Source organism: Mastomys coucha, unplaced genomic scaffold (genome assembly GCF_008632895.1).
Source record: "Mastomys coucha isolate ucsf_1 unplaced genomic scaffold, UCSF_Mcou_1 pScaffold5, whole genome shotgun sequence".
NCBI lineage: Eukaryota > Metazoa > Chordata > Mammalia > Rodentia > Muridae > Mastomys > Mastomys coucha.
In genome coordinates this window covers 91720627-91743254 of record NW_022196911.1, presented here as the reverse complement: position 1 = coordinate 91743254, position 22628 = coordinate 91720627, and the positions used below count along the sequence as shown (strand labels likewise).

Here is a 22628-nt window from a genome sequence, read left to right as displayed (position 1 = left end):
AGTGGGGGGATGGGTTGGGGTGCATGGTGGGTGGTGGGTGGGAGTGGGAGTGGGAGTGGGGCTAGGGAATAGGGGGTGGGGAGGGTGGAGGACGTCTGTACCTGTGACATCACCATTCACTCGTCATCTGAGAACTGTGATAAAGGAAGCATCCTGGGTGCTTTCCTCTTTCTCTCTTTTTCTCTATTCCTTACCTCCACTCTGTTCTTTCTTCTAACCACATCTGGGGGGGTTGGCTGAATTATGCTACTTGTCCTTCCTCTGGAAACTGCTGCTCTCAGGGTGGTCCTGAAAGTCATTTCCACCTCCTGGGAAGTTTTTAAGGTTCTGGTCAGGTGGTCAAAGTCATGGAGCATAACTCAGGAGCTGAAGGCAAAGAGATCTAGGAAGATGTTGAGACTAGACCCTTTGGGGACACTGAAAACAGTAGGCAGTTCTCTAGTGGCAGGTCATGGAGAGAACTGCGGATTGTCAGCACTGACATAGACAGTGATTTAGGAGTTAGTTAGCGTTATATTCTCCAATATTTGTGGACCATGGAGTGTCTTCTAGACAGCCACGATGTCTTAGACCATGTTGTCTTTAACCAAAAAACTCTTCCCAGTAAAAACAAAACAAAACAAAGCAAAGCAGCAACAACAATAACAAAGGAAGGCAATAGACTTAAGATGAATCCTGGAGCAGAAAAATTACATTAGTGAAAAACATGGAGAAATCCAAGTCATGCGTTTAATAAATAGCATTGTACTAGTGCTAATTTCTTGGTTTTGTTTATTCATTTGTGTGTGTGTGTGTGTGTGTGTGTGTGTGTGTGTGTATTCATCCACTCATGTGTACACATCAATATCTCAGGGCCTCTCTGTGATGTCACAACAAAATTCTCAAGGGTTGGTTCTCTTATGGAATCAACTCTTATGGAGATCCAACTCAGGTGGTCAAGCTTGATTCTCTTCTTCCACCTTATGGAGATCTAACTCAGGTGGTCAGGTTTGACAGTAGGCATCTTTACTCAGTGAAGTTTTTCTCCAGAGCCACTGCTGCTTGCTCTTTTGAGGCAGTGTCTCACTGTGTAGCCCTGGCTGGCCTGAAACTCACAATGTAGATCTTGCTGGCCTCATACCTGTTGGTAATTCTCCTGCCTTTTTTACCCACATGCCGGGGTTTCAGGCTTGCACCACCATGCCCATTTCTTAATTTCTTTATTTTAATAAATGTCATGGTCATACAAGAGGTTACCATTGGGCAGCTTGGGAAAGGGCAGAGGGGAATTCTGTTACTTTGCAATTCTGCAATTTTTCTGAAAATCTAAAAATAGTTCAAAATAAAACCACTGAGCGGGGTGGGGACTGGGAGGAGTTGGGGGGGTTGGGGAAGTGCAGCCAGGGTGTCTTCAAAACAAGACAAAACAACACAAAAACCTAAATAAAACAAAACAAACAAATAAATAAAACCACCGAAGGAAAAAATTTATAAAGCCAAGAAGCTAATGGTGGTAGGATTTGATGGCCTCATGGTGTGTGATAAGAATCTGCAAACAGTGGCTTTTGCAGCATGGTGGGCAGACTTGGGAAAGACCCAGTGTAGTGTCCCAGCCTTGCTGGGTGACACTGCTGTGCCCAGGCTGGGTGTCATTGGAAGAACTGGCTGGTGTGCTCTGAGAAACCAATGGTACCCACCTCTCAGGGTTCAAACCCTCAGAGGTCCATGAAATCAAGACAGAAAGGTGGCCTGGATGCCGCTAGGGACCCACTCTCAGAATGATCATGCCTCTTCTCTTTTGTGTGTGTGTGTGTGTGTGTGCCTGTGTGTCTGAGTGTGTGCAGGCACACCTATGAGTGTGTGTATGGGAGATGTGTGCGACTGTGCTTGTACATGCTTGTACATGCACTTGTAGGCCAGAGGGTAATAAGTCTTTCTTCAGATGATGGTCACATGTTTTGTTTGTTTGTTTTCTGAGACAGGGTTTCTCTGTCACTGGCTTAGAACTCAGATATCAGCAAGTTAGCCAGGCTGCCTAGTGAGCCCCAGCATTTTATATGTCTCTGACTCCCCAGAACTGCAATTACAAGTGGTCATTACTGTTCCCAGCTTCCTGTCTTCCTTTCTTTCTTTCTTTCTTTTTTTTTAAATATGGAACGCTTCACGAATTTGCGTGTCATTCCGCAGGTGCCATGCTAATCTTCTGTACTGTTCCAATTTTAGTATATGTGTTATCAAAGCAAGCACTTCTTTCTTTCTTTCTTTCTCTCTTTCTTCCTTTCTTTCTTTCTTTCTTCCTTTCTTCCTTTCTTTCTTCCTTTCTTTCTTTCTTTCTTTCTTCCCTTCTTTCTTTCTGTCTGTCTGTCTGTCTGTCTTTGAGACAGGTTTTCAGTATAACACCCTGAATGTCCTGGAACTCAATATTTAGGCCAGGCTGGCCTTCAAAATTACAGAGATCTGCCTGCTTCTGCCTCCTGAGTGCTGGAATTAAAGGCATGCACCATTGTGCTGCCACAAGCTACCTGCCTTTTTAAAAACTTGGCTTTGTACTTGCAAGGACAGCACTTTACTGACAAGCCATCTCACCATCCTCTGCTCCTGTCCTTTTAATCTGCTTGCATGAGGCTTGGGCACAAGAGGAAGGACACAGCGCCACAATCCCATTAAGTGGAAGATGTGCCCTGTGCTCAGATAGCTGGTACTGTTTACGGTGCTAGGGAAATGGAAGTTGTGTATACACTTGTATAGTGTGTACACTTTAGTCAATTCCACATTCAAGAAGCTGGGGCAGGGGGATCTGGTGTTTAAGCATGGCCTGAGCTACTGTACTGGCTGGTTTTGTGTGTTAACTTGACACAAGCTGGAGTTATCTCAGAGAAAGGAGCCTCCCTTGAGGAAATGCCTCCATGAGATCCAACTGTAAGGCATTTCCTCAATTAGTAATCAAGGGGGGGAGGGCCCATTGTGGGTGGTGCTATCCCTGGGCTGGTAGTCCTGGGTTCTATAAGAAAGCAAGCTGAGAAAGCCAGGGGAAGCGAACCAGTAACATCCCTCCATGGCCTCTGCACCAGCTCCTGCTTCCTGATCTGCCTGAGTCCTGACTTTCTTTGGTGATCAATAGCAATGTGGAAGAGTAAGCTGAATAAACCCTTTCCTCCCCAGCTTGCTTCTTGGTCATGATGTTTGTGCAGGAATAGAAACCCTGACTAAGACAGCTACCTAGTAAGAATATCTCAGCAAAACAAAGCAAACAGACATACATACCCCATACAGAAAAGAGTGCTAGGCCAATGACTGAGCTTGAAACTCAGGGGACCATGTGACTTTTATTGTGCCTTAGAGTGGCTAGGGAAGCACTCTTTGAAGAGCATGTGGCACATGATAGTCTGAGTGAAGGGGAGCTAAAGAAAAGGCTCCTCTGACCTGGACCCCAGCCAAGAAGGGCAGGAGTTACTTGCTTGAGATACTATACTTGGGATAGAAATCCTAGCTACCAAGGATGTCAGGCCTCCTGGAACTTGAACTATAAGTAGTTGTGAGGTACCATGTGGGTGCTGGAACTGAACTTGGGACCTCTACAGGAGCAATAAATGCTCTTACCCAGAAAAAAAATCATCATTCTTTACAATAAGAATCATTGCTAGGCATGGCGGCACATACCTTTAATCCCAACACCAAGGAAGCAGATTAGACCTTGGAGTTCAAGGGCAGCAAGGCCTACGTAGTGAGTGCTGGCTGTTCTGAAACTCACTTTATAGATCTGGCAGGCCTTAAACTCACAGAGATCCACCTGTTTCTGACTCTCCAGTGTTGGGATTAAAGGTGAGTGCTACCATGCTCTGCAGCCTTGACATTTAATCACTGTTTGGTCTTCACTTTTAGCTCAGAGGGATTTAGAATCACCTCAGAGCCACAACTTGGGGTGTTTCCGGGTGAGTTTCCATAAAGGATTAACTGAGGGAAGAGAATACTCGATTAACACCTTCTAGGTGTTGGCCAAGATATAAAGATGTCTAAGGGAAATGCCCAGATACCTGCCTTAGCTTCTTCCTTCTGACTCTGTCACCCTTGGCAGCTACCGGACTCCAGCTTCTTCACCTTCCAGTGTGGACTAAATGAAACCTGGCTGCTCTCCTGAGTGTCTCCAGGTCTTCCCACAATGAGGCACGCAGCTTTGTGGATCGAGTAGCCACCAGGTTATCAGCTTCTCTGACATACAGATGGACACTTTTGGAATGCCCAGCCCTTATTCTACAAGCAAGCTCGCAAATCCCCTTTGTACGCAATCTATTAGTTCAGTTCCTTTAGCTCACTCTGACTAGCATAGCTGTCATTGTGAATATATGCTCTCCCTCCCACCAGTCAGATGTCAAGATCTGTCAGCTTTACTTCCCAAGGAAACTCTTTCAGCGATCCCTGAGACTACTTAAGGCTTTTGCTGTTTAGCTCACCTCTCCCCCCAAGAACTATCACTTCTTAATTTCCTCTCTAACCTTCTTTTTCCACTTGCAATCTTGTCAAGAACAAATTCCCACTAGGTGTGATGGTTCGTACCTGTCACTCAGCACTGGGGAGGTGGAGGCAGAAGTGCTACTGTGAGTTCAAGGTCAGCCTGGGATATGGTATGAGAGTCTATCGCAAATAAGCAAGCAAGGAAACAAACAAACAAACACTAGGAACATCAATAACTAAGTCAATAACAAATCAGCAAGTTAGCCCCAGCAGATAAAGCTGTGCAGCCCAAGAAGAGCCTCCTGACCATCCAATCCACCTCTAAGAGTCTCCTAAGAACCTAGGGCTTCTTGGCATTCAGTTCCAAACTGACTGCTGTTCCATTTAAAATACAGATCTTGTGGCTGGAGAGATGGCGCAGCCGATAAAAAGCATTGGCTGCTCTTCCGGAGGACTCAGTTTGGTTCCCAGAACCAACATGGTGGCTCACAACTGTCTGTGACTCCAGTTCCAAGGAATCTGATGCCCTCTTCTGACCTCTGAGGGAAATAGGCTTTCACGTGGCAAGTAAAATACTCATTTACATAAAACAAATAAATGTTTTCGCTTCAAAAAGCGAAAACATTAAAATACAATACGAGCTCTTCCTGGGGACGCACGCTTTTAGTTCCAGCTCTCACGAGTCTAAGTAGCAAGTTCCAGGCCATCTAGAGCTACTGTGAGTTCCTGTCTCAAAAGAAAGGAAAATAGGGCTGGAGAGGTGGCTCAGGGGTTAAGAGCACTGACTGCTCTTCTGGAGGTCCCGAGTTCAAATCCCAGCAACCACATGGTGGCTCACAACCACCCGTAATGAGATCTGATGCCCTCTTCTGGTGTGTCTGAAGACAGCTACAGTGTACTTATATATAATAAATAAATAAATAAATTTTTAAAAAAAGAAAGGAAAATAACAATAACAAAAAAGTTTGAATGAGACTAGCTGCATAGGCTCATACATTTGAATGCTTAGTCACCAGAGAGTAGAACTATTTGAAAGGATTAGAAGGACTAGGAGATGTGGCCTTGTTGGAGCAGATGTGGCCTTGTTAGAGGAAGTGTGTTTTAAAAGCCCATACCAGGCCCTGATGCTCTCTGCCTGCTGCCTGTGGATCATGGTATAAAGTTCTCAGCTACTGCTCAAGTACCATATATGCAGCCATGCTCCCACCATGCTGATAATGGACTAACCTCTGAAATGTAAGCTAGCCCCCAACAAACTATGCTTTCTTTTATAAGAGTTTCCTTGGCCATAATGTCTTTTCACAGTAAAAGAACAGTGAAAAGATGACTAAGGCCATATGTGTGTGTGTGTGTGTGTGTATGTATGTATGTGTACATATTTTTTTTTCACATTTTTTGAGACAAGAGTTTCACTAGGTATCCCAAGCTGGCCTCAAAACAAACTATGACAATTTCCCCAATGCTGGAATTGCATGTTGTGATGTTTGTGTATGCTTGGCCCAGGAAGTGGGCCTATTAGAAGGTGTGGCCTTGTTGGAATAGGTGTGTCACTGTGGGCATGGGCTTTAATACACTCATCCTAGCTGCCTGAAATGGAATCTTCTCCTAACGGCCTTCAGATGAAGATGTAGAACTCTCAGCTCCTCCTGCACCATGCCTGCCTGGATACTGCCATGCTCCCACCTTGATGATACTTCATGCTGAACCTCTGAACCTGTAAGCTAGCCCCAATTAAATGTTGTCCTGGTAAGAACTGCCTTGGTCATCATGTCTGTTCATAGAAGTAAAACCCTAACTAAGACACCTGCCATCGGGGCTGGCGAGATGGCTCAGCGGGTAAGAGCACTGACTGCTCTTCCGAAGGTCCTGAGTTCAGATCCCAGCAACCACATGGTGGCTCACAACCACCTGTAATGAGATTGGACGCCCTCCTCTGGTGTGTCTGAAGACAGCCACAGTAAATTACGCCCAAGCAAGCGGGGCGGAGTGAGCGGGGCCGGCAGAGGTCCAGAGATCAACAGCAGTCACACACATGATAGCTCACAGCCATCTGTACAGCTACAGTGTACTCATACACATAAAATAAATAAAAATAAATCTTAGAAAACAAAACAACAACAAAAAAGACACCTGCCATCATGCCAGACATCAAACCACGGTTCTTCTTCCTCTCCTCTCTGTGCCTCTGTTTACAATGTCCTTTTTCCCAAGGGTGCCATCTCTCCTCTATTCATAACATAAGCCTTTTAAGCTCAGTTCTCCAAGGAATTATTCCCATCTGGAGACCTCTTCTATCCTCTCTCCCAGGACTCAGTGTGCCCTTTCAGCTGGACCAGGTAGCCCTCCCAGGAGTCCCTGTAACATCCCACAGACCTCTCTGATATTTCAGGGAGCACTCTGTACTATGGATGTTTGTCTATGATCCTGAAAGACAGTAGCTCCTGGCTGACAATATTTTCAGCCCTGAGCAGGACCTAACTTATCTATTAACTGAGCCAGGTCCCTTGACTGCCTAAATGCCTTTCTCTGCTTCTGTACCCGTAAGGTAAAGAAGAAAGTTTCTCTCTTTTTAGACAGAGTTTCCCTGAGTAGACCAGGCTATCCTGGAACACACTATGTAGCCCATGCTGGACTTGAATTTGTCATCTTCTTCCCTCTGTCTCTCTAGTCTTGGTATTATGGGCATGTTCTACTACGCCCGAATTACAAAAGTAATTCTTTAAAATTTGTAATTCATATTTTACTTATTTATTTTTAATTGTGTGCTTTTTTTTTAGTGTGTGTGTGTGTATGCATGTGCATGAGCACAAGCGCATGCACGCTCATGTGTGCATGTGCATACATGCATGCACACTCTTGGAGGCCAGATATGTCAAATCCCCTGACATAGTGGTTGTGAGCTTCCCAGTGTGGATGCTGGGAACCAAAGTGGGTCCTCTGCAAAAGTAGCCCTCACTCCTAACCACTGAGCTCTCTCTCTAGCCCCTCACGAAGAGATTTTATAATTGATGTCACAGAAAGATCCTTCAAGACTTTACCTGGCTCCCCCTCTATGCTTCACCCTCTTTACACTGTGCCCTTTTGCTGGTGGTCACCTCGGCCTTGTTCATTGCCCTAAAGTCCATCTGTTGTGTGCTTCTCCACCACCCTGACTCTCCCAGACTCTGACCTCTATTGACTTCACTGCAAATTCTTTTAGGTTTTCTCTACCAAATTCCATGAAAATAAGGGCCAGCTAGTCTTTCTCATGCTTCTGGCTATACTGCCCTATGCATAACAGACACTCAATACAATACATTACATAAACCATAAACAATGCAATTCTGATCCTACAGACCTCTCTCTCTCTCTCTCTCTTCCTCTCTCTCTCTCTCTTCTTCTTCTTCTTCTTCTTCTTCTTCTTCTCCCTCCCTCTTGTCTTCAGGCCATCCCAGCTAGGCAATTTTTTGTTTTCCTTCTGTTTTTGGGTTTTTTTTTTTTTTTTGGTTTTTTGAGACAAGGTTTCTCTGTGTAGCCCTGGAACTCACTCTGTAGACCAGGCTGGCCTCGAACTCAGAAATTCGCCTGCCCCTGCTTCCCAAGTGCTGGGATTAAAGGCGTGGACCACTACTTTCCTTCTTATTTTGTTTTCCATTTTATTGAAACAGGGTCTTACATAGCCGGGGGTTGTTATCAACCCTCCTATGTACTTCTGAGCTTCCTGTCTCTAACTCTAGTGCTGGCACTTTAGGCAAGAGCCACTATTCCAAGCATATGTGGCACTGGGAATGGAATCCTGGGTTTCCTGCATGCCAGGCAAGCACTTTACTAACTGAGCTCCTACCCTTCCACTGTGGTCTGAATAACTAGGAAAAAGCTATCGGGAGAGGGCATGAGGCAGCACAGCCCTCAGTCCAGCCTCTAGCTCAAACTACATAGATATAATTGGAGAAGAAATGATGGGTGTGGGGCCATTCTAGGAGGAGTGAATGCTTGCTAGGACTGCCCTCTGGGGCCTTGGGGCATTGCAGGCACTTCTAGAGAACATGTGCCACCTGCTCAGCTGTCCAAAGCTTTTCTTTGCCACATACACCCAGGGGAGGTCCCTCACCGGTTAACATTTCCTTCCTATATCTCTCTCATGGCTGTATCATCCCTCCCTTGGCTGTATCATAGGCAAAGGCAGGCAAAGGAAGATGCTGGAGAACAGGATTGAGAATCCACTCAGCGGTGGTTGTTGTTTTTTCTTAGCATCTTTATTCATGTCTAAGAGGGAGTAAACACTGATCCTAGGTATCCCAGTACATTTGGGCATGGTTGAGGAGGGACAGAGAAAGGGAGAGGGAGGTGAGGGTGGGCCATCAGCTTATCACACAAGTGCCTTTCTCCTTGAAGGGATTCTTGTCTTCTGGGATGCCTTTAAGCAGAGGGTCGGTCCCTGCTTGGGCCTCTACATAATCCTTGATTTCCTTTCCTGTTTTGGAAATCTGTAAGATGACAAAACATGGTCACAGCTCTTGTTTGTTTTTCAGAATCCATGACTTGGCAATTGGAGGAAGACTGGGCAGGGTAGGGATGAGGTCAAAGAGGAAGGAGATGGGAGAAAGAGGCAGGCAGAAGGCTGAGTCTCTTGAACCAACCCTCAAACCCCTGATGGGATCATACTAGCCCAGCATGAAGACGCAGCTCTTAGTGTCTCCTCTGTGCTCAGAAACATGAGGTGGACATCAACTATCTTCTACATCCCACCCCAGCCCAGCCCAGTGATACATCCTGTGCCTAGTGTCTCCTCTGAATTTCAAACAGAAAGAGATGCGGAAGCCAAGAAGAGGGACTGCAGGCTCACCGGATCACGTGGGTTCTTCACTTCCTTCTTCAGCTGCTCCACCTCTATCCTCAGCAGCTCCTTCTCACTGAGATCCTGGGCCATCCTGCCCTAGAAGGAGACCTGGGTCCTGACAGGATCCCACAGCCATGAGCACTTCCCTTCCAATTCTACACTCTTCCTGGCCTTAGGCCCCAATCAAAGACCCTCATTGGTTAACATTTCCACAATTCATCCCTCCACTCAATATACCCTCCACACCTCCCACTATCATGGGCAAAGGCTTAGAAGGACTAGAAGTGACCTGTCAGCTAGGGGAGGCATAGCTAGGGGTTCTTGAATAAGAGCCTCTTTACAGAGGAAATAGAAAAGGAAGGGGAAATCGAGTTTAAGCTGGAAAATTTGGGACAAAGAGTGATTGCTCTATGTGATGACTTGTGGGGGGGGGGAGGTTTTGTCTCTAGGTCCTGACAGGGGACAGTATTAAGACTAGGAGTTTTGGAGGCAGCCAGAGTCCAGCAGTGAGCCCCAACTCTGCTGCTTCCTCCTGTGTGGACTTAGACAAGTCACACAGCTTCTTTGAGTCTTAGTTTCCCCATCACTAAATAAGTATAACAAAATTAGCATTGTTTGGTTTTTGAGACAGCGTCTCATGTAGCCCAGGCTGGCCTCAGACTCTGTATGTAGCTGAGGATGACTTTGAACTCCTCCTGATCCTTCTGCCTCCTCCTAAGTTCTGGAATTAAAGACATGTACCACAATCCCTAACTTGTGTGCTACTGGGGATGGAACCCAGGATACTGAGGATGCAGGCAAGCATTCTGTCAATTGATCTGCATCCCTAAACCCACTATTATTGTGAGAACTAAATAATAACAATAATAATAATAATAATAATAATAATAATAATGCTTGGGGTTGCTGGAGAGATGGCTCTTTGAGCACTTATTGCTCTTGCAGAGGATGAGGATTCAATTCCCAGCATCCTCCTAGTGGCTCACAACTATCTATAACCCCCAGTTCCAGGGGATTCAATGCCCTCTCCTGACTCCTGTGAGAACCAGGAATACATGTGGTACAGTATACCCATGCAAGGCAAACATTCATACATAGGAAATAAAAAAGACAATAACTCATGGGAAGCATTCATACTGCCTGGCACATAATGACCAGGGCACATTTCTTATTATTACTTCTGACAATAACATTATTACCATCAAAACTCCAGGTAACCAGGAGCGAGCCAGCCTGGTGCTTAAACTTAAACAATGCTAAGAGTAGATCCCAGCCCAGTGCCCCAAAGCCTCCATACCTGTTAGAGCTCTCTCCAAATCACCAGTCCAGGACCCAGACACAATGGTGTTTGAACTTCCTAGTGCCTCATCAGCTGAAAATCTTCAGATAAAACAGATGGTTGGCAAAGCCAAATCTCCGCTGCCTAAGCTGATCATGGGCTCAGGGTGGTAAGTCCTGATCCTAGCTGAGCCTCTCAGCCCTTCACTCCTCCACAGTAGACACTAACATTCTAAAACAGGCCACCTCCATTGTGGGTCCCCGGAGTGCACATCAGCCTCTCTTTAGAGACCACACCCCTTTTCCCGCCCCACAGCTGCCCTCTAGTCTACTGTACCGCTTGCCTGTCTCACTCCATCACAAAGCCCGCTGCTCCTCCCCATGCCGACTAGCTCCTAGTTTTCCCCATCCTGAAGCCCCCTGAGCTTTCCGTTAGCGGGTTCCATAATTGCACCGTTCGAGGGTCTTCAGGCTCGCTCTTCATTTGCTCCATAAAGACATAACCTCAGTTCCAATGCTCACCCGTATTCAGTGGCCGTGTCCACCCTAATGCCATGTCCTTTGCTCCTTGGCATCCGTGTCCTCCCTGGAGTGTGGAACTCCCTTCTCTTCAGTCCCTAACACTTCCCTACAGCCTGCTCCTTCCAGTTGCCTCTCCCAGGGCCACCTGACACCACTATGACATTTAGCAGAGTGAGCTCAGGCTGACATTTGTCCAATAGCAGGGGACATTCTTGAGGAAATGTTAAGGAACCAGTGTGGTTAGTGAGGTTCCTCTTCTGCCAGGAGGATGACAGGCTGGGAGGGGGAGGGGCTCTGTAAAGTCATCCCAGACGAAGGATCAAATCCCACTCACATCTGGGACCCCCTTGAACTCAAGTTTAGGACAGAACCATTGGCTTTTCCAACTCCTGGTTAATGCATGAGCCCCGCTCAGCTCTCTGTCCCCCAGTGCTGCCTCAAGCCCACACATCCATCTGGAATGGTGTTGTCTCACATTCGAGTCCTGATACTAGTTATTTGGTCAATTTTCATCTTCTCCTACCTTCATTAGGCACAAATACTTGTCACAAGACTTCCTACCTGAGCCTTCACAGGCTGGCCCACAGTTATTCAGGAACTCTAGCTGTCTTCCTGGTGTCTAACCCTGTTTCTTCTTGCTGCTTCGTGAGCTGTTTACCACTGTAGCCGGACTGCCAGCCCGGCCCCACCCCCCAGTATGACTTATCTCCATATCCTATCCACCCTCCACTCCCCAATCCCGTAGTGACTCATCCCCAGCTTCCCAAGGAAGCCCCCACCCTCTGCCCTTTCCTCCCCTCTTCCATGAGTGGAAAATCCACCCCCATAGCAGGCCAGCCCCTTCCTCCTGTCTCTACTACCCCATCCCCCCATCAACTAGCTTCCTCTCCAGGACCAGGGAGCAATCACAGATGCCCCGACCTTGGCTTCCTTTGCTTGGTGAGATTGGGAGACTGATCCCCCCAACAGGGCCCTGGCTTCCCCCTTCTCCTACGCAGGGGCCAGAGAGGCCCAGGGCCCAGGGCCCAGGGTCTGACTTCCGCTTGTCCCGGAATGAGCATGCCTACCCCTTTGCAGGCAGGTTTGGGTCTCTCACGCAGAGGAAACCAAAAGCAGAGGGAGGGAAGGCAGAGCGGCCAATCAGGGCCAGGGTGAGGCTCAAAACCCAGCAGGCTTCCCAGGGAACCCCACCGAGGCTGTGCCATGGCGGAGCTGCAGCAGCTGCAGCAGTTGCAGGAGTTTGATATCCCCACGGGCCGGGAGGCTCTGCGCGGCAACCACAGCGCCCTGCTACGGGTGGCCAACTACTGCGAGGATAACTACTTGCAGGTAAGTGGAGAGGGCTCAGGTCAGGATACACCTTGCGGGGACCTGCAGCCCAATCCCTCTGGCAGGGTCATCTGATGGGTATCTGTTCCCACCTTGGCTGAGCAATCTTCAGGCTTCAGTGTCATCCCAAGCTTTCCAAGCTCCACAGCCCTTGTTCTCGGGCCATAGTCTCAGAAGTAGAGGCTATGTGTATATCTGTAATCGATTCTACACCTTGCCCCAGCTCTCACAAGTGCTGGGACTGCCTTCAAGCTGGCTCGAGGGGATTCAGAGAACTTCCCCCACACGGGGAAGGGGGTTTGTCCCTTGATGTTTGAGGGAGAACAGAGGAGAGTCAGAGCAGACCCTGAGGAGAGAACGAGGTGTGGTGCAGAGGCAGGGGACTCACAGTCTGGCTGCTGGGAAATGAGAAGCTCTGTAGAGCAACCTCAGATCTTTGCATTATGTGTGGTTTTTGACAGAAGGTCTCACTGTATGGCCTAGGCTGCCCCTGAGTTCACTGTAGCTCAGGCTGCCCTTGAGTTCACTGTAGCCCAGGCTGCCCTTGAGTTCATTGTTGCCCAGACTGGCCTCAGATTTACAGTCCTCCTGTCTCAGCCTTCTGTCAGTGCTGGGATTATGGGCTCCTACTACCTCACCTGGCCATTGTTTGTGTCAAGTTTTGTTTCATTTTCTTAAGGCTTTGAGAGGGGAGCCCAAGGCTGTCTGGGAAGAGCTCTTCTGCTGACCTAAGCTCCACTCTACTCTGGAGTAGTCACATAACTTTGATTGATTCCTGGGGAAGGAAGAGGGGCAGAGAACTTCATGACTGCCCAACCCCTCACAGCCACCAATATGAGACAAAAACTATAATTCTTGTACTCGAATGCAAAAACAGCAGCTTGTGTGTGTGTGTGTGTGTGTGTGTGTGTGTGTGTGTGTGTGTGTGTGTGTAGCAGGTGAGGTGACTTGTCCAGAGTCACCCAGCTCTGGATAGCAGAGACAAGCATATCTGCCCTGCCTTCGCACCTGAGCCCCTTCCTCTTCATCCTTCTACCTATTTGTTGGGACAGTTTATCCATACTCTTTGTCCTTGGTTTCCTCTGCTCCATTAAGAGTAACAGGCCAAGTTTGCAACCTCTTATGCCTAGCCAGACTGTGGGACAACACCAGGGACCTCTTCCTGTAGTGAGAGGGCTGGGGAGAAAAAAGAACCAAAGGCCTATGGGAAATGGCCGAGCAAGGATAGCCAAGTTCTCTCTGTACCCACAGTCTCTATTTGTCCCTTCCCCAGTCCCACCTGCTGAGCACGATGCACACATCACAATGAGAAAGCTGAGGTTTGGAAAGGGTTAGACTGTATTTCCAGAGGCCTCCAAGGCAGTCACAGAGACAGGATTTGAACTCGGAATGCTAGCTGATTGTGGTGGCCCATACCTGTGATCCCAGTACTTGGGAGGATATAGCAGGGGGAATCTTAGAAAGTTCTATTTGTCTTCTAGTCTACTTAGTGAGTTCAAGCCAGTCAGGATTACACAGCAAGACACTACCTCTAATAGACCAAAAAGAGCAAAGCAAAATCCCAAATAAAAGAGCAGCCAGGATTCTGACGCCGAGCCCAGTTCTTAACCCTTAGGCCACAGTGCTACCTCGAGTGTCATTCCGGTGTGTGACACTGAGTAACCAGCCTGTAGGTAGATGATCTTTGCGTGTGGTTTATATGCCAGTTCTACCATGTAGCACTTAGGCATGATCCTCCCCTGGCAGGGGTAGAGATAGCCCCTTCTGTTCCGTAGGTGTCTGCCCACACCTCAAAGTGCTGCTAGTGGGTGCAATCCCACGTGTACAGTCGGTGTGCACTCAGGATCTGAAGCCACAAAGCTGAGTCGCAGAGTCTGTCACCTATCAATTTAGGAACATCTGGTGTGTTTCCCATCAAGCAGTCTCGTTTTCTCTCTTTCTTTCTCTCTCTCTTTCTTTCTTTCTCTCTTTCTTTCTTTCTATCTTCCTTCTTTCCTTCCCATATTGTCACTCTGTAGCCCAGGCTGGCCTTGAATTTATGACCTGTCTGCCTCAGTGCCCCCCCCCAGAAGACTGGAATTACAGGTCTGTGCCACCATTTAGGGGTGGAATGAGGTTCCTCTTAAACTCCATACCTTCTCCAAGCTGGTTAGAAGTACTAATTGGAACAATGTGTTGAACCATTTGCCAAGGGCCTTTAAGGGCAGAATAAATAAATGTAGTTGCTGTTATTTCTATTACCTTTTCAGAAGGATAAAAGGCACATGCTAGTAATGAAGCCCCATTCTATCCAGGTGACAGCCTTTGCAAACACACTCAGGGTCTCAGAAGCCCCTAGACCCAGGTTGGAATCCGGGGAGTCCTTTGTGTAGAGCACTAGCTCCTAGACCATATAATCAGTAGCCATCCCTGCCTGTCTACAGAGGACAGTTTTTAAAAGGTCTCCGTCCCATCTTTCCCCAACTAAGTGTCAGGAGCCCATGCAGGAGGCAGATGGGTGGGCATAGGGTTCTCAATCAGGGTTGACTGAGTGTGAAAACAGGGTCATTTGCATGACAGCTTAGGTGAAGGATCTCAGGCCCTTGTCCCTCCAGAGCTGATTTTGGGCCAAGTTTAAAGCTTGAGGTTGTAAACATCTGGGCTAGAGGAACCCAGAGCTGGGCTCAAACAAACACTTTTCTTGTTTGGGTTGAAAGGTCCATGTGCTGGACTGGGTAGCGGGCAGAGGGAGCCTGTTTTCTTACCTATGAAACAGAGACTTAGAGTGAAGTCTGCAGTCTTCTCTAGCTTTGCCTAGCCAATGCTTTTGAGTGGCACATGCTGATGAGAGGTACAATTTATTGCATATGCAGATGACATGTAAATTAGCACACAAATGAGCATCGCTTTCAGGCTGTCAGAACAGAAAAGTGGGGAAGGGAAGGACCATGGCACAGGTTTTCCAGAAGGTTCTAGTTCAGATGCGGGGGATCCAGAGGAATCTCACGGAGGACGCAACTCTGATAGCACTAGTGATGGGTCTGAGGGAGCACACCAAGTCCCAAGCTGGGAGGTCACAGGTGTGCAGCCTTGCCTGTCAGTACGCTGCCTCTTCTAATTTGCCTTGGACTCACCTCTGCCTCCCCCACACTCCCCAAAGGACAGGCTTCAGTGCAGCAAGCTCATGATTGATGGGAAGGAGGACACTGCTTAGTGAAGCAAGAGACCCAAGAAGGTTTACCCAGCCCTGAAGGTCTGGTCTGGAACCAAAAAAAAAAAAAGTCCTCTTTTGTCCTTAGCCACTCTCTGGCCACCCCTTTCCCACTAGCTGGCAGTGTGGCACTGGCCAGTGTCTGGCATGCAGTAGGAAGCTGCCCAGCTAGTGTTTGGTTCCCCTTTGACCTGTCAATCAGCCAGCAAATGCACATTTACTTAATATCTTCTGTGTGTCAGGGACTATGTCAGCAGAGGATGCAGGACAGAATGGGCCAGCTCTCTGTTTTCATGGTATTTCTATTTGGATGGGTGGAGGGGTGAAAAGAAAAAGAAAGAACAGGGCAAGTGTGATATGTCATAAAGGCGAAAAAAAAAAGCTTAGGACATTGAGAGAAGTGGAGAAGCTGGAACTATCTAGTGAAAAGGCTGTGAGGTAGGAACCATCTCTCTTGCTAAGGATTAGGACGCCAGTCACCAGCAGCTAGTGTGGCTGGAGAGAAGCAAGGAATTTGTGAGTAAGGGGGAGGATTTTTTTTTTTTTTTTGAGACAGGGTTTCTCTGTGTAGCTCTGGCTGTCCTGGAACTCACTCTGTAGACCAGGCTGGCCTCGAACTCAGAAATCCACCTGCCTCTGCCTCCCAAGTGCTAGGATTAAAGGCGTGCACCACCACTGCCCTTCCCCCTTTTTAAATGTGAGTACACTGTCACTGTCTTCAGACACATCAGATCTCATTACAGATGGTTGTGAGCCACCATGTGGTTGCTGGGAATTGAACTCAGGACCTCTGGAAGAGCAGTCAGTGCTCTTAACCACTGAGCCATCTCTCCAGCCCAGAGGATGGCATTTTAATGCCAACGGTACAAGGGCAGGTGGAAATTTTGCACGCCTTTGATCCCAGCATTTAGGGGGCAGAAGCAGGCGGGTCTCTGAGTTCAAGGCCAGCCTGGTCTACAGAGTGAGTTCCAGGACAGCCAAGGCTACCCTATCTTGAAAAACAGTTCTAATGATGATGATGATGATGATATAATAATAATAATAGAGTCAATTGTGCTAGCATACACTTATAGTCCTAGTACTTAGGAGATGGAGGCAGGAGGATCAGGAGTTCAAGGCCAGCCAGCCTCTGGTTACACAGAGAATTTGAGGCCTGTACTATATGAAGCCCTGTTTCAAAAAGAGAAAGAAAGAAAGAAAGAAAAGAAGGGACACATGTTAGAAAACTGTCAGAGGGAATGAGAGGATGAAGTCATTGGTTCTGGGACATGGTGCCCCTCTCTCAGTTCCCACACACCTTCCTGAGGGTTGGAGCTAAGGAAGTGTAAGGTCAGCAGGGGGCTGTTACCCCTGGCCACACTTTGTTGGGTGACTTTGGTTTATAGGTAAAAGCCTGCTATTGGCTGGCTGGCTTTTAAGTGGCGGAATGTCCCCTCTAGCCAGCATCGCCTTCCCCTTCCCCTCGACAGCCAGCCTGCCAGGAGACACTTGCTGAGGAAGGCAGTAGGGTCCTCTCAACTCTGTCCTCACCTCAACTACTGGAGGACAGGAGTGGAGGACAGGATTCCTGCCTCGACTCCCCACAGCCGGTTCTCTCCAGCTGTGACTTGCTTTCCCAGTGTTCCTTGCACTGCCCTCCCAGGCCCCACTCACTACAACACCATCCTTCCGGAAGCTACCTCAGGCATCTAAGGACCGCAGCTTTCTCCAAGTGCAGCTCCGATCTTCCTTAGATTCTTTTCTGGCTGCCAAGGAAGCAGTGGAATGTGCTGGCCTCGGGCCAAGGCTGTGTGTATTTCAGGCCACAGACAAACGGAAGGCGCTGGAAGAGACGATGGCTTTCACCACTCAGGCCCTGGCCAGTGTGGCCTACCAAGTGGGGAACCTGGCTGGGCATACCCTTCGAATGCTGGATCTACAGGGTGCTGCCCTGAGGCAGGTGGAAGCCAAGATGAGCACACTAGGCCAGGTAAGGATGTAGGAAGGCCTCCCCTTTCCATGCCTGGTCTCCAGTCCCACTCAAATAGTTTCTGTGACAAAATTCCTTTAATTTTCTCCATGTCCACCTGGCCAAGTCGACTGCAGAAGGTTGGCATATTCTGAACTTTGGAGACTTCTATCATGGCTTTGTCTTAGTGGGGTTCTTGCTACCCCATTAGACACAAAGTTCCCTCTCTCTCTCTCTCTCTCTCTCTCTCTCTCTCTCTCTCTCTCTGTCTGTCTCTGTCTCTCTCTCTCTCTGAATGTTATTCTGGATGTTTTAAAGCTTTGTTGTTCATGGTACCTACAGAGAGCAAAGGCAATGATTAATAAATGCCTTCCACTTAGGCTAGGCAAGCCCATCTTCAGCCCCTGCCAACAATGTACAGACAGATTCCCTACCCTGGCTCATAAATACCTACCCTTGGTTCATAAATACTCTCAGGCTTCCTTCCTGGATCCAGGACCCCACAAGGCATATGAGTTACACTTTTGGTCTGACCATATGTCCCCGAGGGGTCAGTGTACGGGGTGTGTTTTCCTCTTCTTCCTGAAGACCCAAGGTCCCCCCCACCCCCCAACTCCAAGGCTGAGGGAACATTCCAAGAGGAAACTAATTCACATACTAGTCTCCTAAAGGAAGAACCAACTTAGTTACACTTCTCTGTCACCTCCCCAGTATGCCTTTCGGCAACAAAGCCTGCCCAGTCCTTCAGCCCCTTCCCAGCAACCTCAGGGATTTTTTTCCCTCCATTTTTTTTCTGGTTCCTGCACAGCTAACAATAACCTTCACTCTCTTCTACCAGGAAGCCGCTCCAAAGTGGCTCCATCCTCTCCTGCTACTCTTTCTCCAATGGCTGTGTGGCCATGGGACTTTCTCTGGCTTTCCCTGCCGTCCATGATCCTCATTCTTTCCTCCTCCCTTCTTTTGAGACAAGGTCTCACTATGTAGCCCTGGCTAGCCTGGAACTCATCATATAGGCTAGGTTGGCTGCACACTCCCAGAGATCTACCTACCTGCCTCTGCCTTGGGAGTATTAGCTTCCTCCTCTCTTAAAGGCAATGGTGTTGTACAGGCTGTTTCTCACGGTCTCCTCTCACCTCCCCACCCCCACCCTGTCATGCAGATGGTAAACATGCATATGGAGAAGGTAGCCAGAAGGGAGATTGGCACTTTAGCCACTGTCATTCGGCTGCCCCCTAGCCAGAAGGTCATCCCTCCTGAGAGCCTGCCTCCTCTCACTCCTTACTGCAGAAAACCCCTCAACTTTGCCTGCTTGGATGACATTGGCCATGGAATCAAGGTAAGGGAAACCCTGCTCCCCACTGCCCACCCTGTCTTGCCAGGCAGCTCCCTCTTGTCTCGCTTTTTCCCAAGATTTTGTTCTGCCTCACAACCCTTCTTCCTCTCCACACTACAGGACACATGGCCTAAACGCCACTCTTCCAAGGTCTTTAACTACCCTCTACTCAGACACACTACTCTTGGAAGATCATGAGCTGTCCCTGCCCCCACACCACCAATAGGTCGTGTGTGTGTGTGTGTGTGTGTGTGTGTGTGTGTGTGTGTGTGTGAAGGGGAAGAGGGGGAAGGGCGTCAGGGCATGCATGAGAACCACTCCTCAGCCACATGAGAACAGCAACTTCCTCTGTCTGGGGGTTTGAGGTCACTGCTCTAAGAAGTCACTCCAGAATGCTGGTGGTAAGGACAGAAGGCAGCAACAGAAAGCAGAGTTGATGGAGGGGACCTTATCGCATTTTGTCCCCAACTGCTTCATGCCAGATTAGATTAGAAGCTTTCCTGGGTCTTAACCCCTTGGTATTATGCCAGACCCCAGAAGAGAAAATAACTCCTTCCTTCAGTTCCCAGGTCTCTATCCGTTCCTTTTTCCTGTCCAGCCTTCTTATCTTTTGTTTTTCTTTTGATGGTGCTGTGGATGGAACCCAGGCCTTCTATAGACTCAGCAGAAGCTCCACTCGGAGCTCTGTGCCCAGCCTCCAACTTATCCTTTATTCTATAATTGCCCTGTCATGTCTCTAGTGGGGCAGGATGACAGAGGACATGAACCCCCTGATGCTCAGAGGTGTCTCTTGCCTTTGGGATTGCACCCTATCATTGAGACTCTCCTAAGTGTCTTGGGTTCTGCCATGCCTCTGCCTTGAATCTGGGAAAGTCACTTCCATAGGTTTATCCGGGTGATGCTCCTCAGCTCATGCCAGAGTACAAACCAAATCAGAACCAAGGACCACCAAGCCACGCAGACCCCTGGGAATTTGAGATAGTGTGGGGGTGCAAAGGCCAGCTAAGTCACTGTGGTTATGCAGAGGAAGTGGCCCTCAGACACGTCTGTGCTGCGGGTTTCTTTTTTTTTTTTTTTCCTGAGACAGGGTTTCTCTGTGTAGCCCCTGGTTGTCCTGGAACACTCTGTACACCAGGCTGGCCTCGAACTCAGAAATCCACATGCCTCCTGAATGCTGGGATTAAAGGCGTGTGCCACCATTACCCCAGCTGCGGGTTTCTTTCTGTGGGATGGCTTTGGGGGTCGTGCTGCAGGCTTAAGAGGTGGGGGTAGGGGTAGGGCGGGAGGAGGGCTGAGAAGTGGAAGTAGGAACTTGCTGAGTCTGGCTAGCCCTCCCAGTTTTCGCCCTTCCCTCTCCTCCCCTATTTCCTCTCAGGGATGAGGGTAGCCTCTCCTTGTCCCAGATATCAACCCCATCCTTCTCCCTTCAGGACTTGAGCACTCAGCTGTCACGGACGGGGACTCTGTCTCGCAAGAGCATAAAGGCGCCTGCTACACCTGCCTCCGCCACGCTGGGGTGAGGCCTCAAGGCCATGCCAACCAGCCCTACCCAGCCACTCGTGGTTCTCAACTGCTTCCCCCATCCCTCATCCGCTGCACCTGGCGCCTTGATGCTGCTGCGCTTGGTGCCCAGCTTCTCCCTCCCGCGAGTCGCACTTCCTCAACCCTAAGCCCTGCTCAGCAGAGACCCCTCCCCTCATGACACCCTACTCCCCCCGCCCCCAGGAGACCACCCCGGATCCCTGAACCGGTGCAGCTTCCGGCCGTGCCTGACGGCAAGCTCTCCGCTGCCTCGTCTGCCTCTTCCTTGGCCTCTGCAGGGTAAGCACTTGAGTCTACTGGGTGGGTAGACAGTGGGTGGATTTTGAAAGGAGGCTTCCAGGCAGACTTGCGGTTGAGAAAACTAAAAACCACTGGCTGGGGAAAAGAATTTTAGGCCAGATTTTGCTAGGAGGGGCAGGGACCCCTCTGGGAGGCTGGGCTAGAAGGCGTCCCTCATCAGCATATGGTCTGGTCTTTTAGCAGTGCGGAAGGTGCCAGTGGGATCCCCCAGGCCAAGGGACAGGTATCACCTGCAACCCCGCCTCCTCCACCGGTAGCACCTGCAACCCCGCCTCCTCCACCGGTAGCGCCTGCAACCCCACCTCCTCCACCATTGTCTGCTGAGGTCTTCTTGCCGCCCCCTCCGCTGGAGGTGTCCCAGTCCCCTCCGGGTAAGATGTGTCCCAACTCAATAGACACCTTGAGTCTCTCATCCAGGTTGTCCCGCAGGATCTGTCTACCCTGTGCCTAGTCTGGCTAAGGCACCAGCAGTGAGCTAGAGGCATTATGCGTGATGACAGGCTCTGGTTGAATCTTAAGGATGCTGGAGGGGTGGACCCAGATACCTTTACACTGACCTTTTTGTCTTTTTCCCCAGAAGCCGAGTTACCCCTGCCTCCTCCCCCAGCTCTAGAGGGGGATGAACTGGGGCTGCTGCTTCCGCCCCCACCAGGTTTTGGACCAGATGAGCCCAGCTGGGTTCCTGCTACCTACTTGGAGAAAGGTACCTTTGTACTCTTGGGACCAGAATCCATTGGCAGGTTTCTGGCTTCTGTTGCTTTGGCCTCCACTCTCCAATCCAGAGGCGTTTGCTCTTCTTGTCAAGGTGTGACCCTGTTTTGTCTCTCCATCCCCTTCCTTCCTAATGAGCTGAGTTCTGAACCCTGCTAGGAAACTGCAGCTGGCCTGCTATTGAATAGTACCTGACTAGTATTATAGCTCCTGTATCACTGTGGGCGGGTGAGTGTGTGTGTGACCGAGGGGACACCTCACAAGGTTCTCTTCCTGCCCCACAGTGGTGACACTGTACCCATACACCCGGCAGAAGGAAAATGAGCTCTCCTTCTCTGAAGGCACCGTCATCTGTGTCACTCGCCGCTACTCGGATGGCTGGTGTGAGGGTGTCAGCTCAGAGGGCACTGGATTCTTCCCAGGGAACTATGTGGAGCCCAGCTGCTGACAGCCCTGGGATCTGTTCCTGCACTGCCTCGGTGGGCCTCTTGAGCCCCAAGAAGCCAGCTTCCAGTCAAAGCTGGACTAAGGACCTGTCTACCTCTTGGGCTGTGAACTGTGTTCAGTCCCTGCTCCACACAGCAGTGGGAAGGGGAGGTGGGCTAAAGAGGGGTGGTACTCAGGGGGATTGCTGTGGACGGCAAGAAGAAAACAAAAAACCTTGAAGGGCAAGGGATTTAAGCACCTTGCCCAGACAGAGGACTCCTAGCTCATGCACGGAAGACCGCCAGCTTTGAATAAAAACTCTGTTGACCTCCTGGGCTAGTAGTTGCCCCAAAGGGCTAGAGGGCCAGACAGGAAGTGATGGAAAGGGAACATGGAGCCCTGCAGACTGTCCCAGAAGGACTCTCCATCTCAACCCAAATATTGTTCCCATTAAGCCCCTGGCATCACAAGCAGCCATTTGCTGGGCTCTTCATGCCCCCACCACTTAAATGGGACTCCCTGAGAGCAGAGAGCACCTCTCTCATCCCCCCACTATGGCACAAGAGAATGAGTCCCTTTGTCCCCCTTCACCTCCTTTATTAGTCTGAAACTCCAGAGAGGGGAGGGGCTTGGGTTTCCCTGGCTCTGCTTAAAAACATGGCTTTCTGTTCCGTAAGGGCGAAGGGGGATGCGGGGATGACTTTGGTGAAGTCCCTGGTCTCTTGCTGGAGCGCGAGGATTTGTCACACTCTCCGAGGTCAGTGGTCAGTTCTACCTCGTTCCACCAGCAGGAGGCGGT

At 49.2% G+C, this 22628-nt stretch overlaps 2 protein-coding genes and 1 non-coding gene across 11 annotated transcripts; 1 reads left to right on the top strand and 2 right to left on the bottom strand.

Moving 5' to 3' along the window:
• Positions 1-2124: 2124 nt before the first annotated feature.
• Positions 2125-2226, bottom strand: LOC116079363. Its single transcript, XR_004113928.1, has one exon. It is a non-coding gene; the product is annotated as a U6 spliceosomal RNA (small nuclear RNA).
• Positions 2227-8622: 6396 nt separating this feature from the next.
• Positions 8623-12147, bottom strand: Gngt2 (G protein subunit gamma transducin 2). Of its 6 annotated transcripts, none has more exons than XM_031353287.1 (4): positions 12118-12147; positions 10548-10630; positions 9257-9346; positions 8623-8897 (listed from the first exon to the last, which is right to left on the bottom strand). In XM_031353287.1, exons 3-4 carry the CDS (start codon positions 9338-9340, stop codon positions 8772-8774), a joined length of 210 nt encoding a protein of 69 aa, XP_031209147.1. In that variant the 5' UTR covers positions 9341-9346; positions 10548-10630; positions 12118-12147; the 3' UTR covers positions 8623-8771. The 6 variants fall into 6 exon arrangements, with proteins under 6 accessions (XP_031209147.1, XP_031209145.1, XP_031209144.1 ...); XM_031353285.1 differs by having other exon boundaries at positions 9257-9365; positions 12118-12140; XM_031353284.1 differs by lacking the exon at positions 12118-12147 and adding an exon at positions 11612-11745 and having other exon boundaries at positions 9257-9365.
• Positions 11891-22161, top strand: Abi3 (ABI family member 3). 4 transcript variants are annotated; one of them, XM_031353277.1, is made up of 9 exons: positions 11891-11989; positions 12128-12379; positions 17371-17538; positions 18677-18853; positions 20281-20366; positions 20576-20671; positions 20873-21063; positions 21270-21395; positions 21688-22161. In XM_031353277.1, exons 2-9 carry the CDS (start codon positions 12254-12256, stop codon positions 21849-21851), a joined length of 1134 nt encoding a protein of 377 aa, XP_031209137.1. In that variant the 5' UTR covers positions 11891-11989; positions 12128-12253; the 3' UTR covers positions 21852-22161. The 4 variants fall into 4 exon arrangements, with proteins under 4 accessions (XP_031209137.1, XP_031209139.1, XP_031209138.1 ...); XM_031353279.1 differs by having other exon boundaries at positions 11976-12379; positions 20876-21063; XM_031353278.1 differs by having other exon boundaries at positions 11978-12379; positions 21273-21395.
• Positions 22162-22628: the final 467 nt, after the last annotated feature.

Bases quoted from the DNA above. Each gene is read 5' to 3' on its own strand.
- Gngt2 (XM_031353287.1), bottom strand. From the start codon at position 9,340: ATGGCCCAGGATCTCAGTGAGAAGGAGCTGCTGAGGATAGAGGTGGAG. The intron at 8,898-9,256 runs GTGAGCCTGCAG...GTCATCTTACAG, and splicing joins TGAAGAACCCACGTGATCCG to ATTTCCAAAACAGGAAAGGA.
- Abi3 (XM_031353277.1), top strand. From the start codon at position 12,254: ATGGCGGAGCTGCAGCAGCTGCAGCAGTTGCAGGAGTTTGATATCCCC. The intron at 17,539-18,676 runs GTAAGGATGTAG...CCTGTCATGCAG, and splicing joins AGATGAGCACACTAGGCCAG to ATGGTAAACATGCATATGGA. The intron at 21,396-21,687 runs GTACCTTTGTAC...CCTGCCCCACAG, and splicing joins TGCTACCTACTTGGAGAAAG to TGGTGACACTGTACCCATAC.